At 45.8% G+C, this 20,977-nt stretch overlaps 2 protein-coding genes across 2 annotated transcripts in view; both read left to right on the forward strand.

Annotated features, from left to right (window-relative positions):
- The window catches only part of si:dkey-206f10.1 (adenylate cyclase type 8), a 14,804-nt gene extending 3,065 nt beyond the window's left edge, over positions 1–11,739 (forward strand). Inside the window, exons 2-21 of the mRNA XM_047021507.1 lie at positions 1,798–2,046; positions 2,323–3,048; positions 3,297–3,446; positions 4,160–4,290; positions 4,813–4,924; positions 5,255–5,382; positions 5,643–5,801; positions 6,225–6,459; positions 6,568–6,753; positions 6,857–6,957; positions 7,220–7,421; positions 7,708–7,815; positions 8,197–8,369; positions 8,600–8,681; positions 8,835–8,993; positions 9,175–9,321; positions 9,455–9,547; positions 9,729–9,843; positions 10,066–10,268; positions 10,662–11,739. Coding sequence (XP_046877463.1) covers positions 1,891–2,046; positions 2,323–3,048; positions 3,297–3,446; positions 4,160–4,290; positions 4,813–4,924; positions 5,255–5,382; positions 5,643–5,801; positions 6,225–6,459; positions 6,568–6,753; positions 6,857–6,957; positions 7,220–7,421; positions 7,708–7,815; positions 8,197–8,369; positions 8,600–8,681; positions 8,835–8,993; positions 9,175–9,321; positions 9,455–9,547; positions 9,729–9,843; positions 10,066–10,268; positions 10,662–10,877 — 3,582 coding nt within the window. The 5' untranslated portion in view covers positions 1,798–1,890 and the 3' untranslated portion in view covers positions 10,878–11,739. The remainder of the gene's footprint in view (positions 1–1,797; positions 2,047–2,322; positions 3,049–3,296; positions 3,447–4,159; positions 4,291–4,812; positions 4,925–5,254; positions 5,383–5,642; positions 5,802–6,224; positions 6,460–6,567; positions 6,754–6,856; positions 6,958–7,219; positions 7,422–7,707; positions 7,816–8,196; positions 8,370–8,599; positions 8,682–8,834; positions 8,994–9,174; positions 9,322–9,454; positions 9,548–9,728; positions 9,844–10,065; positions 10,269–10,661) is intronic.
- A 425-nt stretch (positions 11,740–12,164) lies between these two features.
- On the forward strand, positions 12,165–17,505 carry LOC124469102. The gene is made up of 2 exons (XM_047022193.1): positions 12,165–13,676; positions 17,458–17,505. Exons 1-2 carry the CDS (start codon positions 12,960–12,962, stop codon positions 17,503–17,505), a joined length of 765 nt encoding a protein of 254 aa, XP_046878149.1. The 5' UTR covers positions 12,165–12,959.
- Positions 17,506–20,977: the final 3,472 nt, after the last annotated feature.

Below are 20,977 nucleotides of genomic sequence, written 5' to 3' on the forward strand. Positions count from 1 at the left end.
TCTTACCGTCCTAAAGAAAGCGTGGCTGTATTCAGATTCCTATTGTCTGTTCGGCGATAGTCTTTGATTGATTTAATGTTGTTACAGAAATGGGAGGATTTACGTGGTGGAATTAAGAACAAAGGAATAAACAAAAGTGGATTATGAGGGAGTTTGCAGTCTTGCAGTTGACGATCTGCTATGGAAGTAAAGAGGTCACAACACCAAAGGCAAGTGTTTTTTCCTTGCCATTGTGAAATGATTTGGGCTCTTGGAAATTAGTGAGAGAGAAAAAAATTGATCTGAATTAAAGCTCAATTTAAGTAAAAGATTCAAGTCACAGCTGTGACTGTAAAATATTCAAACACAGAATGTTTACCCATGTGGGTTCTAACACTTATGTGAATTACCTATTTTGAAGTAATAAGAAACATTGTATGCAACAAACAAAAATACAACATTTGGAATGCAATACATCATCTTACATAATAAATAACTTTTTTTCAGCCTTTTTTCAGAGAGTTGTTCAATGATTTGACACAAACCTAGCAGTGCTAATGGAATTAATTGGGTCTTTGTTTACACATGATTGTTGTTGCTGGCAGCCTGCCACAGCTAATCAACCAATGATACTGCTTCAGAAATAGAACCTGTGTAGAATGGGAATCAACACCAAATCCACTGTGTACCAGAAAATAAAGATAAACACTTCCGGCATCTTGATCTTAAAAGATTTCCCATCATTCCACTTTTCACTCGGGCATCTGAGCAGGATGCCTCCTGGACGCCTCCCTGGTGAGGTGTTCTGGGCACGTCCCACTGGGAAGATGCCCCGGGGAAGACCCAGGACACGCTGGAGGGACTATGTCTCTCGGCTGGCCTGGGAACGCCTCGGGGTCCCCCAGGAAGAGCTGGTGGAAGTGGCCGGGGAAAGGGAAGTCTGGGCCTCCTTGCTTAGGTCGCTGCCCCCGCGACCCGACCCCCGGATAAGCGGCAGATGACGAGACGATGAGACTTTTCACAGTAAAACAGTTGCAAACGGTTGTTTTGGTTGGGATTTCTGTTCCTCTTGGTCAAGAGAGGGGATCCGGCCTCTGGACTGTGGGAGAGCAGACATGCACTAGAAGGGCCTAGAAAAGGAGTTTATCTCTGTTTTAACAAGCTCAGGTCTAAATGAGGAAACTAGCTTAGAGGCTGATTCCTGGCCTTCTGGCAGGGTGTCATCTAAGACACACACTCTAGTCTTCTCCACAACACACTCACTCTTTCACGCACTCCACACACATTCACTGCTATCCACACTTACTCTCATTCACACTTTTTCTCATATACACTTTACTCTCACTCACGCCATACTTTCCCCCTCACTATCATACACTCTCACTCCATACACTCTTCTCTCATTCTCTGGCACACTTAGACACACGGGACTATGCTAGTCCAGTATGGGCTATTTGGCGGAGCATAAGGCTTGGAGCCCCAAAGTCGTGTATTCAATTCAGAGAATCCTGAAGGCTGCCCCTTTTCACCTCTCTGTAGTCTATATGGTCTGATTCATTTGGCATGTTACACAGAATAATGGAGACACCTCAATATATCTGAGATGACAATGAGCGTTCATCTGCCTCCGTACAATTATGATGTGATAATGACTCAGAACCAGAATCAGAAAGGGATTTATTTGCCATGAAAGTTTGCACAGACAAGGAATTTGCTTTAGCAGGAAGGTGCATACAGATGTTTAACAGTTGTTAACAATTGCATCGAACAGCAACAATCCCATGATTGGGATAGTTAACCCCCGACCCCTGTCTCCAGGTGATGCTCCTCCCTGTCTTAAATCCTGGCCCCTCCTGAGCAGAGAGGAACACCCGGAACCTCGTGAGGACAGACAACCGCGTGGAGGTTGCCATGGTGACTTTCGCTGACACGTCAGGGGTCCAGCCAAGGGGGCTGGAGCAGCCCTCGACCTGCATGACACCCATGTCCCCGGGGCTGCGCAGGAAACAGCTGATGTGGCAGAATGCTGTCAAGCACATCATCAGCCAGCGGGAGATGAACGAACAGGTCAGGTGACCCACAGTGTGCCGTTGGCTCTCTAGTGGCATAGGGTTGATCGTGAGGTGAGCCACTGTATATGTTCAACTGTCTAGCGACATCCAGGCTGGGCGTTCTCCTAGAACACGCAGGAACAGACAATGCTGCCTAGCCAGGAATGTCAACTGTAATGTTGATCCCAACAGGCCCTGACTGCCAAAGCACAAGGCCGAATTCTAACGCATGATGGTTGGATGGAATGACCTTCCTGTTGACCTTCCGTGGTTCCCCCCTTTTTCTTGGCAGGTGGGAGTGGAACCAGCTCGCAAGATCTTCGTCACCGACACCTACATCGACGAGATCAACCGCCAGATCCGCAGCAAGTCCTCGCGCGGAGCCAACAAGCGGCGCTCCTCGGCCATCCGCATCCACCCCATGCCCGAGCGAGGCGGCTCCACGGTCACCAACGTCAGCAACTACGCCAGCGACGCCGACTTCTTCCAGAGTTGGGGTCGCACGCTGCACGGCGTCTACCTGCCGACGCTGCGCCACACCTTCAAGTCCCGCGACCTGGAGAAGCTCTACCAGCGCCACTCCTCCCACCAGCGACGCACCTCGCTCGCCGTCACCAACGTCATCGACGCCATGGTCAAGTTTCACGTCCTCGTCCTCTATCTGGCACTGGCCCCCGAGGCGGCCACCGACCGCTTCCACGGCTGGCTGACCGGCCTCTTTATGGCGCTGGCGTTAGGGCTGTGTGTCCTGGTGCTAACCTGCAAAGACATGTCGCCGCGGTGGCTACGCTACGCCGGCTTGGCTAGCTGGCTGTCCCAAACGACGCAGGTGTTGGGCGGCCTGGTGTACGGGCTGGAGAAGGACCCGTCTTGGTATGTGCTGTTCACGCTGTTTGCCACCTACACGCTGCTGCCGTTGCCCCTGCTCTGGGCCATGTGTGCCGGCTCCCTCACCTCGACACTGCACCTCCTGGTGGAAGTGGTGCGCCACTATCATGATGTGGGCCTGCTGAGAAAGGTGAAAACGCGAAACATTCGATGACCTATTTGACGTCTTCTTTGATGTTTGGATGATCTGGGACCCTATTTTGCTGGTGCATAGCTCAATGGGTTTAAATCAACCATGTTCAACAATGGTTTGTGCTGTTTTCACTTGCAAGATGCTCTCCCCCTCTAGTGTGATAAGCAAAGCAGCTTGTAGTTCCTATACGGTATCTCGGGCTACAACTACATATCCCATGTCAACCTGTCCCTCCCCCTGCGTAGGTGTTGGCCAAGGCACTGCTGTACATGGGCATGAACACAGCTGGCCTGTTCATCCACTACTTAACAGACCGAGCCCAGAGACAGGCCTTCCTGGAGACCCGCCGCTGCATCGAGGGCCGCCTCAAACTGGAGCAGGAGAACCAGAGACAGGTGGGCCAGACGCACGGCCGCAACAGGGCTACAGCAGGCCAGACAGCAGGGCCACAGCAGGGCCACAGCAGGGCCACAGCAGGACCACAGCAGCCCAAACAGCAGGACCACAGCATCCCAAACAGCAGGGCCACAGCAGGCCAAACAGCAGGGCCACAGCAGGCCAGACAGCAGGGCCACAGCAGGCCAGACAGCAGGGCCACAGCAGGGCCACAGCAGGGCCACAGCAGGCCAAACAGCAGGGCCACAGCAGGCCAAACAGCAGGGCCACAGCAGGTCCACAGCAGGGCCACATCAGCCCAAACAGCAGGGCCACAGCAGGCCAGACAGCAGGGCCACAGCAGGACAGACAGCAGGGCCACAGCAGGGCCAAAGCAGGCCAAACAGCAGGGCCACAGCAGGCCAAACAGCAGGGCCACAGCAGGTCCACAGCAGGGCCACAGCAGGGCCACAGCAGGGCCACAGCAGCCCAAACAGCAGGGCCACAGCAGGCCAGACAGCAGGGCCACAGCAGGCCAGACAGCAGGGCCACAGCAGGCCAGACAGCAGGGGCTCCATTCAGAGTCCACAAATCAATTTAGTTTATCAAGCAGATTTAAACATGGAAGTATTTACAGGAACATGTTTTAATTCTCTTTATTTGATGACGAAAAGCATCTGTTGCCTCGACGAATTTGAAAGGAGATGAGAATACTCTTTGTGTTTCCAAACAGGAGCGTCTCGTTCTGTCTATCCTGCCTCGTTTTGTTGCCTTGGAGATGATCGCGGACATGAGCGCCTTAGACGACGAGCTCTGTCCACAAGAGTTTCACAAGATTTACATCCACCAGTACAAAGATGTCAGGTACATACACACTACACACACACTACACACACACTCACACACACACACATACACACATCTATGTATTCCCACAGGAAACTGAACTACACTGAATCTTGCTAGATGTTTTATGTCAGAATGTGTGGGTTGGGGCCTAGAATTTCAGAAAAAAAACAAACGAAAATTTGAAAAAGGCCCATATTATCTAAATCAACATGAATAATTAACTTTGCCAGGGTTGTATGTATATTTACAAGCAATGACTATCATATCAGTATACATTTGACTCCATCAGGAAATGCTATACATCACAATGCTCTAGGTTGACAGCATGGTTGTTCTGTCTCTGTAAAAAATACATAAATGTCTGGTATAACACATGATCTTTTACTTGGAGTGAAGTCATGAAAGAACGAGAAAAAAAGCCAACATTTTAATCATTTTATGTTTATCATTACTCTGTATTGCACACATTCTTAACATTAAAGGATGTTAGAAACATCATTTGACTTCAAGGTGCACATCTCTCTCCTCTCTCGTCAGCATCCTGTTTGCTGACATCAAGGGCTTCACTCAGCTCTCCATGAACCTGTCAGCCCAGGAGCTGGTCAGAACACTCAACGAGCTCTTTGGACGTTTTGATCATCTAGCTGAGGTAACACCATCAATGTGCTGCACACATGCAAACCCTCATATCCCTAACCTGATGTTGACAGAGAATGGAAACATTTCTACTTACAATCTCAAAACATCTAAAGAGTCATTGTTAAGAATATTATTGAAAAGGTAATTAAGTCTTAGAAGATAATAAGACAAAAGAAGATCGGACCCCGATCGGACTTTCACCAGACAGTCCATCATTATGGCATTGTAGGGAAATTACATGAATGTTATTCTCTTCTATCATCTTTATTCCAATATTGATCTAACTTACTCCCTTAACAAATCTTTTATCGCTCGGCCTCCCCTCTCTGTCTCTTCATAGGAGCACCACTGCATGAGGATTAAGATACTGGGTGACTGTTATTACTGTGTGTCGGGTGTTCCAGAGCCCCAGCGTGCACACGCTCGCTACTGCGTAGAGATGGGTCTGGCCATGATCAACACCATCAGGTTAGCCCGTCTGCATGACTTACAGATCAGCCTAGCTGAAACTAAACATGCTATATTTCAATTTTGGTTAAATGACAGGAGTCAGAAGAACATTTCCCTCAGACATCATCTTCAAGATCAATTCAACACTGTAAAATGCCAACACGTAGAAGGATGTTTCTCCCCTTTAAACCTCCAAGTTAAGTGTCTTACCATGCTTTACATGCTCCAGTCAGTCTGTGGACACGGTGCCATGGTCTCTCTCCTGTCCACCTCACCAGGTCTGTCAGGAAGCATCTGAACCACGATGTGGACATGCGTATCGGGATCCACTCAGGCTCCGTACTGTGTGGTGTGCTGGGCCTGCAGAAGTGGCAGTTTGACGTGTGGTCCTGGGATGTGGGCATTGCCAACATGCTGGAGGCAGGGGGAATACCAGGGTGAGAAGGACAGCTTCATACCTCCCCATGGTGCATGGTGGGAGTCTCTGAGATGTGATTTAAATTATGATTGTGGTTTAAGGCTTTAGGATACAATAGCTCAACAAAAAAGTTGAGAAAAAGGTTGTGTTTATATTCTCATTTTGTACTTTTTTCTTTCACACTTTCTCTCTCTCCCTCTCTCTCTCTCTCTCTCTCTCTCTCTCTCTCTCTCTCTTTCTCTGTCTCTCTGTCTCTCTCGGTCTCCTTCCCTGTCTCTGTCTGTGTTTCTCTCTCTGTCTTTCTCTCTCTCCCTGTCTCTCTCTATCTCTCTCTCTGATTCTGTCTATCTCTCTCTCTGTCTGTCTCTCTGTCTGTCTCTTTGTCTGTCTCTCTCTCTTTATCTCTCTCTCTCTCTCTCTGGTTCTCTCTCCCTCTCTCCAGGAGGATCCACATCTCCCGGGCAACGCTGGACAGCCTGGAGGGCAGCTACCAGACAGAGGAGGGGCACGGCCGGGAGAGGAACGAGTTCCTGCGGAAACACAACATCGACACGTTCCTCATCTGCCCAAAGGAGGAGGGGTCCATCACAGAAAAACCAGAACCGCCCAGAACCCGCCAACCAAGCCGCACGTGGAACGCAGAGCTGCCGTTTGGGAACATCATCAACATGAACTCTGTATGCTCATGGTTTTGACCTCTGATGACCCAGTTCTCCACTGAGTTTGAAAATTGTTTGATGACCTATGACCCCTCCACCCCCCCCTCCACCCCCCCCCACCCACAGATCCTGGCCTCTTTCACCAACGGCTCCCTTAAACAGCTTCCCAACTTGTCAACGCGGAAATCGCCGTCCAAAGAGATTAACAAGCGCATCGAGCACGCCATCCAGGTGCGGAGCAGCGAGCGCATGCGCAAGGAGCACATCACCCCGGTAACGCTGGTTTTCAAGGACACACACATCGAGGACCAGGTAAGGGGGCGGGAAGGGGAGGCCATGCTGGTTTGGGGTTTAGATTGTTGAACTGGCCAAGTTCAAAACAACATGATGGAGATTGTGCAACTATGTGTTGCAGTTTTCCCTGATGAGAGACGAGATGTTCAACTCCAACCTGGTCTGCTCCTTCATCATGCTCCTCTTCCTCATGGCTGTCCAGGCCCTCATCCCCGCCCCCAGGTAGACGGATGCCTCCACTGACCAATCACAGCATGACTTCTGTGTATGAACAGTTACCGACCACTGAAGTGGGTTAGCATTACTCATACCTCTTAGTATTAGTATTTTGGATCTTGACTATCTTTTCTTTCCCCTTTCCCCTCCCTTTCTCCTCCTTCTCTCCTCCTCCCCTCTCCTCCTCCCCTCTCCCCCTCTCCTGTCCTTCTTCCCTCTCTTCCTCCCCTGTCCTCCTCCCCCCCTCCTCTGGCCCGTGTCTGAGCAGACAGTACCCTGCTGTGCTGCAGTTCTCAGTCTTCCTGCTGGCCTACCTGCTACTGCTGGTTCTGGCTCTGGCTGAGGAGTTCAAGCAGGCTCCCTGGTCCCTGCAGCAGCTCTGCTGCTGGATCCATGAGAACAACAGCGCCCGCAACCTGCTCACTCTCAGTGCCATCACCCTCAACTTCGCCATGGTCTCCACCGACATGGTGAGAGAAGATCTTGGGAGAGTGGCCGTTTTGTCATTTAGAGGATTTTGGACTTGGGAAAATTGCTATACAAATAATCCTAAACCCACAGATAGTTTTTTATCCTTTATAACCCTGCAATGACCTGAAAATACTTAAAGATCAAATAGAACATTCTAGAACTCTACAATCCTTTATCTGTCTCCATAGAATGTTAGCTGACTGATAGGTTGTCCAATAGGATGTGAGCATGTTGCTCTGTGTCTGCCGTGTGGTGTGACCCCTCCTGCTTGCTGTATGGCCCCAGGTGTGGTGTTCCCTGAGAGACCCTGTCACAGGGGACGAGGAGGGGCCCAACAGGAGCAGTCTGGACTCAACCAACCAATGGGCTCTCAGCACCTGCACCTTCCCTGAGGTAACAAGGGACAGTCACATGACCATTCTCATAGTGAGGGTCAGTCACAGCAAATGGAAGCACCATTTGACTCCAGTTGTAACTCAACAGATTTGCCATGTGTCTAATATGATTATGCATATAAAATACACGGATAGTCTTTAGTGTCTCATTTACAAATCAACCGCCATTTCCTAGTACTACATTTCATATCACATGAAAATGAATGTTATCTTTTCATTTAATGGAAATACTGTACACTGTCTCTCTCTCTCTCTCTCTGTCTCCTCCCCTTCTTAACTCTACACTACCGACATCCCCTTTCTTTCTATCTCATACACTGTACACATAACTATCATTCTATCACCCTCTCTCTCTGTCCTTATCTCTTCTGGTGATTAGTTCTTTGTGCAGAGCGGGGTGATCGCCATGGTGACGTGTGCAGTGTTTCTGCGTCTGAGCTCTGTGTTGAAGCTGGCAGTGCTCCTGCTCGTGGTGGCTGTGTACTGCTACTTGATCCAGGTGGCCTTCCATGTGCTGTCTGTCAGCCAGCCAGACCAGGGGGTGGCGCACAGGTACACACACACATCCATGTGTATCACACACGCACCCATACATACAGGTAGATATTTAAAACATGATCAAACTCTGACGACAACAATTCCTGAGTAAATGATTGTGTAGCCTTTGTTAATTACACAGTTAATTCATGTTCAACGTTACAAAGTACATTTTCTGTCTTCATTTTACTCCACTTACTCACATACTGTCTCACTCATGTGCACCCACACACACCAACCCACAGGTCCCACTACCTCAGGAGAAAGGGCATATCCATCCTCCTCATGGCCATGTTTGTTGTAGCTGTGTTCTACAGTGGACGACAGGTACTGTAAAACCCTGCTTTCCTTCCTTTCATCCATCCTTCCTTCCTTCCCAGTCCTAGTCCCCCGTGCACTTGAATTCAACACTTCCTAAACCAAGGGTCTAGTCACATGTCACTCCAGTCTCGTTCTGATTGGCTGCACCTTGTTGCACAGTGGGAGGCCACGACAAGGCTGGACTTCCTGTGGCGTCTTCAAGCCCAACAGGAAGTGGAGGACATGAGGGAGCTGCGAGAGCACAACGAGTGTCTGCTGCACAACATCCTGCCTGCTCACGTGGCCCGCCACTTCCTGGAGAGGAACAGACACGATGAGGTAGCTCCCTAAGGTTCACCGACACCTGGCTCATGCCACCGTCTCACCTCAGACACTGGGACCGTCCCAAGACGAGGTCCCACCCCCAGCTCCTTGTTGACTTCCTGCTTCCTGGATAGGTTTGAGTGACATCTGCAGGCCGCAGTGACTGACTGTCTGTGTGGCGTGTCTGTGTTTGAAGGATCTGTACTCCCAGTCCTACGAGGAAGTGGGGGTGTTGTTTGCCTCCGTGGCGGGGTTCAATGAATACTACGAGCAGAAGGAGATCAAACACGAGGGAGTGGACTCCCTGAGGCTGCTCAATGAGATCATTGCAGGGTTCGATGAGGTGAGTCAGGAAACCAGAGCACCTGGGTTTAGGGGGGATTGAATCATTATTACAAGACTATTATAACTTTGTCCTCTCTCCCTCTCTCCCTCTCTCTTTCTCTCTCTCTTAATCTCTGCCTCTCTTTCTACAGCTGCTGGAGGAGTCCTATTTTCACTACATAGAGAAAATCAAGACTATTGGCAGCTGCTACATGGCAGCATCAGGCCTGGCCCCAGAAAGACAGGTGGGTCACCATACATCAACACTGGCTAAAGGGACATCAACAACTGCACAACATGTACAGTATATTTACGGACAAGAAAAAGAATGAGATGTGAAATTTGTAACTACTTGTGTTGAACAACATTCTGTCTCTCTTCATCTCTTTCCATCTCTCTACATATCTGTGTCTCTCTCTCTCTCAGGGCCGTGTAAATGACTGGAACCACCTGAGTGAGCTGATCCTGTTTGCCTTAGCCATGCAGGAAACCCTGAGAGAGATCAACAGATTCTCCTCCAAAAACTTCCAGCTGCGAGTGGGTAAGACCATCAGAGAGGTTTTACAACACCAGAATTGGGTTGTGTTTTCAGATCTCGGGTTTATGCCAGTAGATTCTTACTCCAGAAGATGACATACTTGACATAACAGATATAGGTCACTGGACCCTCCACTGTGGGTCAAATCCCTCCCTTTGACCTTTGACTGAGCCCGTCTCTCGTGATTCGTAATGAAGGCCGCTGACCGTTGTCCGTGTCATCCAGGTATTGCCCACGGGCCTGTGGTCGCCGGGGTGATCGGCGCCACCAAGCCGCAGTACGACATCTGGGGGACCACGGTGAACCTGGCGAGCCGCATGGACAGCACGGGGGTGAGCGGCCGCATCCAGGTGCCCGAGGCCACACGCAGGATCCTGGTGGACTGGGGCTTTGTGCTGGAGCTCCGGGGAGAGATCTTCATCAAAGGGGTGAGTCCTGGGCCGGCTGGGCCGGCCTGGCGCTGCTGTGGGGATGTCAAGCTGTTTGAAGTCGACACAATCCATTCAGAGTGCAACAGGACATTTTGTACGGGCAATTCCCAGCCATGCTCCTCCATGGCCCAGGGTACTGGTCTGAGCTCTTATGAGGTCCTCGTGTTTTGACAATGGAGTTTATCACAACCAGGAGAACTAAAACCCGGAATAGATTTGGAGGCCAGGGAGAAAACAACCGCCACTAGGCAGTTGCCCTTCCAATTGTCACTTCTCTTTCATTCCTCTCATCTGTCCTCTGCTCTGTTTTACAACTCCAAGTGGGAGTGTGAATGAACATTGTGTCCACTGGAGGGCGCCACTGTCTGATCTGTCCCCGTCTCTTCCCAGGTGAGCGAGTGCCAGGGGAAGGTACGCACCTACTTCATCAACAGCAGCCGTGGCCAGAGGATGAGCACTCTGGTGGGGCGCTCTGGAGGCCGCTCCGGGGGACGCAGCACGCTGGCGGCGGTGGTGTTCGGCCTGGTGCAGGCCAGGAACAAGGAGAAGCAGAGAGAGGCCAACGGGGGCTTCAATCTAACCTCATGCAGTGCTAAGAGCCCCTAGGGTCACCAGTTCATGGAGCGATGACTTCCTGTGGCAGAGTTGAGTCCCTTCCTCTGAGTAGGGGTTCAATGTTTCTTCTGGGAGAGAGGATGGGTGGTTGACCTGGAGTGCTGCCACGTGAGGGAGTTCTGGTGTTTGTGTGAGAGAGATGGACATGGTGGGGGAGGATTGTATTCAGCATGGAAATATTGTCACAGACACCACGAGAGAGGAAGACTGTTTTATAGTGCTTTTCTCACAATACTTTGTCTGGAAGTTTCTCTGAAGGGGTATCTTCTTTCGGCTTAAACAGACTTTGAACTGTCTCCTTCACAGATTTCTCTTTTTCTACCGCCATGTTCGTTTTGTTTTTGTTTTTTTATTCAGTTGTGTACCATGATGGAGCCAACATGTATTTACTTTGTGATACAACAATCTTGCCGTTTACATCAGCAGTACATCATAAGCCATAGCAAGCCATCATTACAAAAATACCTCACTATTCTAACACTACTGTTTTACACAACTTTGTTACATAGTTCTTGAGTGAGATGGATTGCTCATTTATCATTTTTATAATCATATTTATTGTTGGATTGTGCTGTTTTATCTTTGTAGCAGTAACAGGAAGGCTTGTGTTAATACTTTCATTCAAATCTACCTTATCATTTGCGGAATACCTCGCAATTTTTTGGACCCAACCCGACTTTAAGACTTGAGACCCAACTCATGTAGGCTATATCATTACATCTTCCTAAATTGAAATTATAGTTAGTTCTGGAATATTGACATTTCCAAATATAAATGGTTCACATTCTTATGCCCCTCCCCTTATGGTGTTGAATGGTAATTCCCATATATGACCGTGCTAATGTACACATTTTGATCTTCGTTTAACATGTCTTTACATCAGTGTCAAACATCTTGTGAACAATTACAATGTAGTCATCCGTCATTGCCTATTTCATTACACAAGTCTTGAATAACATGACATGTCTGTAACCATAGGGAATAAAACAGTTTGTATCTGGTCTGTATATCCATCTATCTGTAGCCTTCTGACTCAGTGCTCTGCACAGCAAAGCTGTTTTGCAAGGACAGATCAGTTCATACTGCTCTCCTAACATGTAATTGCCAAACATACTATTATGTTCTTCATGTTGTCAATTACATTCATCTGTCCATTGTTTAGTGTGATTAAATACTACAGGAAATAAGTACAATGAAAAAAAGTCAATTGTATTGTTTAAATGTCTGCTTTATGACTGGGGAAATACTTTTAGTTGTCTATACTTTATTCACTAAAACATTGTCATTATGAGATCCCAGGTTTACACAGCACAGTATATTTTTTCAATCATTTGTATAAAAATTTGAATTTTCTGATGATTAAAAAGACCAATGAAGCACTAAATGTAATCAGATTTTTTTTTTTTTCTGATGCAGTCGTTAAACTCCTCCTCGTTTACAGCCGTCTCCAACCGTTGCTGGAGAGATCGTTTGCTGGAGTTTTGCTGTTACCATAGTTTGAACTAAACGGAATCACGTTATTAACCAGTTAAGTCTTAGAATCAAGTAGGTCTGAATATGATTGGAGCAAAAACATGATGCCCCCAGATGCCCCCAGTCTGGCTAACTTTCAAATCACTATGGAACCACCTAGTGGACACAGTGTGCTACAACAACAAAGTGTCATTTAGTGTCATTTAGCCTACATCCACAAATACAACAGATGTCAGGTACACACACACATTCACTTGTATTCCTACAATGAAATTAAGCATGTCCAACAAACTCTTAAAGACTTAACAATGTCTAATAACTATGAGTTCATTTAGCAGACACTTTTATGTTAAGAGACTTCTCTGAACTGAAGTTGTCAGAGAGTTTAAACCTTCAAGTCCAGAAGAGACTGCAACTCAGTAGATTCATCAGTATGTCAGAATCAAAGCAGTAGTATTTCTATTAGGGTTGAGGCCATAGACAAACTGTTGAGGAAAACCCAATCTTCAAGTATATAACCTGATGATATAAGTAATGAATGACACCTTGTTAATGCTGTAATTGTATTCACAAGCAGACATTACATGTACATTTGAGTCCATGAAGAAGGGTGACATGTTCCAGTCACTCAGCATCATGAAGAAGGGTGACATGTTCCAGTCACTCAGCATCATGAAGAAGGGTGACATGTTCCAGTCACTCAGCATCATGAAGAAGGGTGACATGTTCCAGTCACTCAGCATCATGAAGAAGGGTGACATGTTCCAGTCACTCAGCATCATGAAGAAGGGTGACATGTTCCAGTCACTCAGCATCATGAAGAAGGGTGACATGTTCCAGTCACTCAGCATCATGAAGAAGGGTGACATGTTCCAGTCACTCAGCATCATGAAGAAGGGTGACATGTTCCAGTCACTCAGCATCATGAAGAAGGGTGACATGTTCCAGTCACTCAGCATCATGAAGAAGGGTGACATGTTCCAGTCACTCAGCATCATGAAGAAGGGTGACATGTTCCAGTCACTCAGCATCATGAAGAAGGGTGACATGTTCCAGTCACTCAGCATCATGAAGAAGGGTGACATGTTCCAGTCACTCAGCATCATGAAGAAGGGTGACATGTTCCAGTCACTCAGCATCATGAAGAAGGGTGACATGTTCCAGTCACTCAGCATCATGAAGAAGGGTGACATGTTCCAGTCACTCAGCATCATGAAGAAGGGTGACATGTTCCAGTCACTCAGCATCATGAAGAAGGGTGACATGTTCCAGTCACTCAGCATCATGAAGAAGGGTGACATGTTCCAGTCACTCAGCATCATGAAGAAGGGTGACATGTTCCAGTCACTCAGCATCATGATGCTCTTGTCAACGTTCTGCCTCTCAAAACACAGTATAGGAAGCATGGCACCTGATCTAATGTTGAAAGTCTGGAAAGAATTAAGAGCAGAAGCAAAAATACAGAGAATTGTCCACAATAGAACTGCAAGCTACCCTGAAATATGTCTGCCAATACATCAGAAACAGTTTGATACACTTTCATCTTTTGTAACAATTCAGTTTGGTAAAAGAAAAGAGAGAAATAATTACAAAGGGCATCAAGTACATCACCAGCTTGTTTAAAAAGCAGTCAGAGGGGGTGGTTTACTCATTATTAGGATTATTTAGGTACATGTACCATCTGGAAAAAGTTTTCCAATATCATCTTTATGTATATTGTAAAGATCAGACAGACTGATTGTTGGTATAGTTATTTGGGTGTTTTCATCCTTCTTGTTGTCTGCCCAGTGTGCATTTGACACCCATTTGCCCTTTTTATTTTTGCAACAGAAGGCTGTCCACATGAGTTTGGGAATGTTGACACCCTTCATTTGGTTCTCAGGTTTGTCTTTGCTAGACACAGCTCCTGTTATCACATAAGCCTTATTATCTGTATTTTGATTAATGTTGCAATTCTGATTCATGAGCTTCATGGCAGTGTCCTCCATGCGTTTCCAGCTCCCTTGATTAAAGGATTTGTATTGAGGGACGACGTTGGTCAGTGTATATGTGGACTGGGCAGTATACCTATCCTCACCATGCGTGTTTGGGAAGATATGACCTCTGTCTAAATCCTTTTGATCTTTGTAATCGGCATCGGTAGCTTGATCTTTGCCAAGTTGTTCCTGGAAAAAAACAGTATTGTGTAAGACATGTTATATCAGTTTTGGCAAACGATAGAGTTGATACATCATTTAACAGGAAAATCCAGTTGCGGAGCATGCCTATATACTGTACATGTACCATTTAGTAACTGTCGACAAACAATGGCACAAAAATGCAAGTATAGTACCAACATTTTACACAACTTAAATAAAAACATGTAATCAAGCAAATACCTCTGTTCTCCAATCATTAGTTGTTTGTCCCCCATCAGCACGCTTGCCTCTGTAGATATATGCAGAAAACACTGGGATCTTGTTGCGTGTATCATACAACGTTGCAAATCTTTCTTTGTTGTTTTCTTCAGCAATTTCGGGCGGCAGGGGGTCTTCATAGCCATCAATAGAATATTTCTGGCAAATGAGCTTGTACTTGTTTTGATCTTTAACAACGCCGCCTTCCAAAACACCTGGGATCTCTGGAGTTTTCGATCCCGCAAAGAATGTCAGGCAGTGGTTGTTGTCAAACTTGCCCACTACATCAGAGAGGCAGTGAGGAGTGTGGAGGACGAGCAGGAAGAGGCAGAGTTCCACAGCCAGCATCATCTTCATCATCTTCATCAGGACTAGAGGTCTCTGTGTCACATTCAGAGGATGTAACCCACAGTAGCTCTGGAGAAGAGCTGCTGTTCTTATACTGTCAGAGATCCCACCCTCTGACTCAGACTAAAACTTTGAGTTTTATGTTTTTCTATGTGTATGATTAACTGCACCCATGTTGTGACAAGTGTCTGTATGAGGTTTAATTTCCTTGTTCCTTGTAGTTGGTTTCACGTCTGTCCAGTTTGGTCCTTGTGTGTATTTATGGTGCCGCCCTTGGACAGTCTTCGTACTTTTTTTGTTGCCTCTGCACTTGAGCGTTCCTTTGTGTTTCTCGAGTTTTGTACGTTAAATATCTTTTCGTTTTGATCCTTCCTTGCCTGCCTCTCTCTCTGCATTCGGGTCCACCTCCTGCACTCACCTTTGACACCTAACCCTAAAAGTCCCTAATAACATACTAAAAGTTTACCAAAGTTTGACCACTCGAAAGGTGTAATTTTTAAGATGGCTTCCAAAATGGGCAGGAAGCCCTTAAAATATCCTAACTCCTTCACTATTTGACCTAGCCAAGTCATCTTGGTGTCTAACCCCATGTTTTCTGGGTCTATGAATCTAATGGACATGTCTAAATTGCACTGACATAATTACATACTTGATGATTTTGTGAGATTACTGTAATGTTTTATCTTTCTTTGGGGTCAACAGTACCGGTCCCAGCACATTTGGCACCCTAGGCAAGATTTATCACCAGCACCCCCCCCCCAAACACAAGACGGACATATGACGTGGCGTGGTTGGCGCCCTTTGCTGCTAGTGCGGGAGGGTTAATTAATGGATGCACTTCGGAAAATAATGCCCCCCTCTTCATGCCGCCCTAGGTGGCTGCTTATGTCGCCTAAAGGAAGGACCAGCCCTGGGGGTGAACCAGAGATGTAAACGATTTAGCCAGTGTCATGTAACTCCTACTCAGTATGTGTTTTTGGACACACTTTTTTTGCTAAAACGCAGACTTGACATTCAATGTAAAAGTTACCTCTGAATTAGCCCGAACAGAGGCCTTCGTGTGAACCCTCTAAAATGGTCACTCATTTCAATTTGAATACGGTAATACATATTTAATGCATCGTTTATAGATGTTTTTGAGTATAAAGGTGGCATTATACTAAAGCCAACAAAACTAAATTGACAATTTTCATCAATTCAGAAGATGGTGGAAGAGAATACTAACATTTGATATTGCCTCATTGCCTCAGTGAAATGTTGTTGGCAGCACAGTGTATACCATTTTGCTCAAACAAAATTCATCCTTGACTACTTAAACCACCGACCCCCCCAGCCATCTTCCTCCCTGGGAAGTTTTTTTCCCGCAGTCTGGCAACAGGAGGGGCTCCCCCATCAATGTTGCCCAAGACCAAACCATTGCTGGTTAATGTAGCATCTAAGGTGGTTGGGGTACAGTTAGCCCAGTTGCAAGATATATACGATAAACGAGTTATGGGTAAGGCTAAACACATTTTAAACTGCCCTGACCACCCACTTTTCGGAGAGTTTGATTTGCTCCCTTCTGGTTGTCGTTTTAGGCTACCTAGGTTAAGAACTGGTCGTCCCAGAGATTCTTTCATTCCTGTGGCTATTAGGAACCTAAATTCACTTGGCCGACATCATTATGTTTTTTTAAATGTTATTAATTATTTATTTCCTGCCAATGGCCATTACTGTCCCAATTGGACCCTGTCATGGGGTTTGGGGGAAGGTGTGTCTGTATTGTGTGTTCTGTGTTGTGTAATGTTGTTGGCATTTGGCCCTGTTCTGTGTTTGTATATGTGTTTCTGACCCCTGCTGCACACTCATTTCCTTTTTAAGGATAAATAAAGTTGAAAGTTGAAGTTGAAGTTGATCCTGTCTTGCTGTTCCAACAGTTCCTGATCATGTAGAAAACTGTACAGGTTTCACTGGAAGATGTCATGAGCTAAGGCAGGGAATTCTCCATAAAGCCAACAAGCCCCAACTAGCGCAGGCAGTCACTGAGTTCTCAAGAAATCGAACAATCTGGATTCCATCCCACCCACTGAGCATGATGTCCTGTGTCACGGCTCCCACTCCTACCTGTAGGGTGTGTGTGTTTTGCTCGTACGTCTTGTGTCTGTATAGGTGTTCCTGTGACGGTGATGACATCGGAGTGCGCACCCTTCACAGGAACACCACTTCCATGTCCCGGAACTGGTGTGGCTGTGTCTAATCGGGCCAAATTAGGCACGGTTGTCACACATAAATGTTTTGTGTTTTGGCATATGAGGAGAGGGGAGTCGCTGGGCGGCTGTTTTGTCGAGATGGATGACATGTTCCAGTCACTCAACATCATGATGCTCTTGTCAACGTTCTGCCTCTCAAAGCACACAGTATAGGAAGTGTGGCACCTGATCTAATGTGGAAAGTCAGGAAAGAATTAAGAGCAGAAGCACAGATACAGAGAATGGTCCACAATAGAACTGCAAGCTACCCTGAAATATGTCTGCCAATACATCAAAAACAGTTTGATACACCTTTATCTTTAGTAACAATCCAGTTTGGTAAAAAGAAAAGAGAGAAAGAATTACAAAGGGCATCAAGTACATCACCAGCTTGTTTGGAAAGCAGTCAGAGGAGGGTGTTTACTCATTATTAGAAGGTTTAGGTACATGTACCATCTGGAAAAAGTTTTCCAATATTACCTTTTTGCATATTGTAAAGAGCAGACAGACTGATTGTTGGAATAGTTATTTGGGTGTTTTCATCCTTCTTGTTGTCTGCCCAGTGTGCTTTTGACACCCATTTGCCCTTTTTATCTTTGCAACAGAAGGCTGTCCACATGAGTTTGGGAATGTTGACATCATTCATTTTGTTCTCAGGGGTTTTGCTTGGCACAGCTCCTGTTATCACATAAGCCTTCACTTTATTATTATTGTCCTTGCAATTTGCAGTCATAAGATCCGTAACAGACGTTTCCATCCTGGACCAGCTCCCACCATTGAAGCTTTCCTTTTGAGGGACGATGTTGGTCAGGACACATGTTGACTCTTGGGTGTCCAGGTCTTTTGCATGCTGGAGTGGGAAAAGGTGGCCTCTGTTTACCTTGAGCTTACCATACATTTGACCTATATAATTCTTATTGATGGCTTGTTTTGTTTTATCAAGCCCCGCCTGCAACAAGACAGTTCAGCTGAAGTCACATGTAAATATACTGCTTTTGTTCATCAGAAATAAAGATCATAATTGTTAGCATTATTACCAGTTTACAGTTTCTCAGATATGGTATTACTAACATCCAAGACAATTGGAAAACAAAAATAAAATAGTAAGAATCACCTCAGTTCTCCAGTTGACACATGTATGTTGTTTAGTTTTTCCCTCGAAGGTATATGCAGAAAACACTGGGATCTTGTTTTCTGTATCATACAGCGTTGCAAACCTCTCAACTTGGTTGTACTTCTGGCAAATTAGCTTGTACCTGTTTTGATCTTTAACAACGCCGCCTTCCAAAGCACCTGGGATCTCTGGAGTTGTTAATTTTACAAAGAATTGCAGGCAGTTGTTGTCGTGAAACTGGTCCACTACATCAGAGAGGCAGAGAGGAGTGTGGAGGACGAGTGTGGAGGACGAGCAGGAGGAGGCAGAGTTCCACAGCCAGCATCATCTTCATCACCATCATCTTCATCAGGACTAGAGGTCTCTGTGTCACATTCAGAGGATGTAACCCACAGTAGCTCTGGAGAAGAGCTGCTGTTCTTATACTCAGAGATCCCACCCTCTGACTCAGACTAAGATCTCACCCTCCCGAGTTCAGAAACACTGGTGAACATTCAAGTCTTTTATTGTCAGATGCACAGACCACCACAAGGTCAGACTGGGAACTGAAATTAGGACAAGACAACGCAAAGCAACCTGGCATAACATACCATATAAGTACTCAGAACATAGATTACATCTATGATAAGATAAAATATAATAAACCTCCTAAATATACAAAGATTTAGAGAACTTAAAGAAATAGATACACCCTACTTGGACAACATTGCCTTCTATGGACTTGTCATGAATGCGTCTTGTCTTACACACACAAAATAGTGTTACTTTAACAGCTTTCATTTGTATTTTGCAGAAGCTTCTTCAGCATACAGGGCAATTGTTTCATTAAAAGTCTGAGGTCAGAAGGATTGGTCTCATCTGTTTATTCTTGCAGCCAGGGGAGCAGTTCTAAAACAGTACAAAGATGATGTTTGGAATAGAAGGACTCTCTGACATGACATTACCCGAGCATTCCTTTAAACAGTCATTCCAGACAGTTCCATAATCCGTTCAACAGTTCATGTCTATCAAAAGAGGAACTCCACAATATGCAAGGAAGCAAATAAGAAACAGGCTGCAGAACTTAATACAGATGATCAACACTAGAGACAGAGCTTCCAGTAAGACAAAGAAAGAGGAACTTGTGTTGAAGAACCTCTGGGGTGTGGGCAAAACAACCAGGGTCAAAACTGCTTAGTAGGCCAAAAGGTTACCTAAACCTAAACAATAACTGTTCTAGGCCAAAGATTAGACATCTTAAAAGAAAGTAATTTTATATTACAGCAATCAAGCAAGGTAAAATCCAGAAACAAAATCTTACCAGTGGTTGGAGACAGGTCAGCTAACACAGCCTTCCTGACCTGTCCTACTCTGTCAGCATATTCAGCCGCTGCTCTGGGACCCCAGGCTTTGGTGATCCAAGGTATCTTCAGTAAGATTGTTGACCTATTTGAATCTTCATTGAGATTGCAAAATGCTCTTTGAATCTTAAGGGCTCTGCTTCTTGGTGGTAGTCTGGGGAAGGTTGGTCTTCATCTGTGCAGGTTTCTTAGCATCTAGTTGAGCAAATCCAAATGTCTCTAGTTTACATTACCTTTATCAGTTTTCCTAACCTCTTCTCCTCCTTTGCCCACACGCTTGTCCTTCACAACAATCAACCACAGAGTTAATTACACGGTTATCAGTTTATTAGAATCAACCATAAAATTCCTTAGTCCTTCTAATGAAGTTGTTACCGTTTTATTTGATTATGCTTGTTTCCACACTGGCCGTCATACTTCAATGGTTCTGCTGACATATTTTATATTGTTTTATAGTCTTTTAGATATTTTGTTTCAGAACCTTTACAAGCTCCCACCACTACTTCCTTTGTTTAACTGTCTCACTTGTTTTTGTCACTTACTAAATATCACCCACTACCAAGCAGGGCGTTTCACATATAACCATGGTTTCAGCATGCGTTGTCAGCACACTATGTTTTCGAAATTGTGCTTAAGCAATCGGAAAAAAGCGGTATTTTCACACTTTCGTTTTAAGGATTCAAACACTAGTTTCATCATTCTAAGGTATATAAGGTGATGGCTGATGTATGAGCAGGGGTGTCAAAGTGGGGCGGAAAGTGGGACTGACTCCCCAGGGCCCCGATGAGGGGGGAGGGCCCTCAATAAGCTTGGAATGAAAATATGTTGAATGAAAAAACAGACATAAACAAAACAGTGAGGAGGGGGCCCCAAATTACAATCTTTTCATGGGACCCAAAATGATTAGCGGCACCCCTGTAAACTAGTACTCAAAATGGGTTGTGTTATTATTTTGACAGATGGCTGCAGTAGCAGACATGGGGAAGGTCTGTGTTCAACATCAAGAACATTCTGACAGACACCACTAGAGAGATGGACATCATCCAACGGACTGTCTTCATAGCTCTTTTCTCAAATACTCCATCTTGAAGTTTGTCTAAGGGATCTCCTCACAGTTCTGTGCCAGAGTATCTGCTCTTCATTATTTATAATCAGTGTCATGTTACAATCTGGAGGATGACTAAAATTAGAG

This window comes from Hypomesus transpacificus, chromosome 6, assembly GCF_021917145.1.
Source record: "Hypomesus transpacificus isolate Combined female chromosome 6, fHypTra1, whole genome shotgun sequence".
Taxonomy (NCBI): Eukaryota; Metazoa; Chordata; class Actinopteri; order Osmeriformes; family Osmeridae; genus Hypomesus; species Hypomesus transpacificus.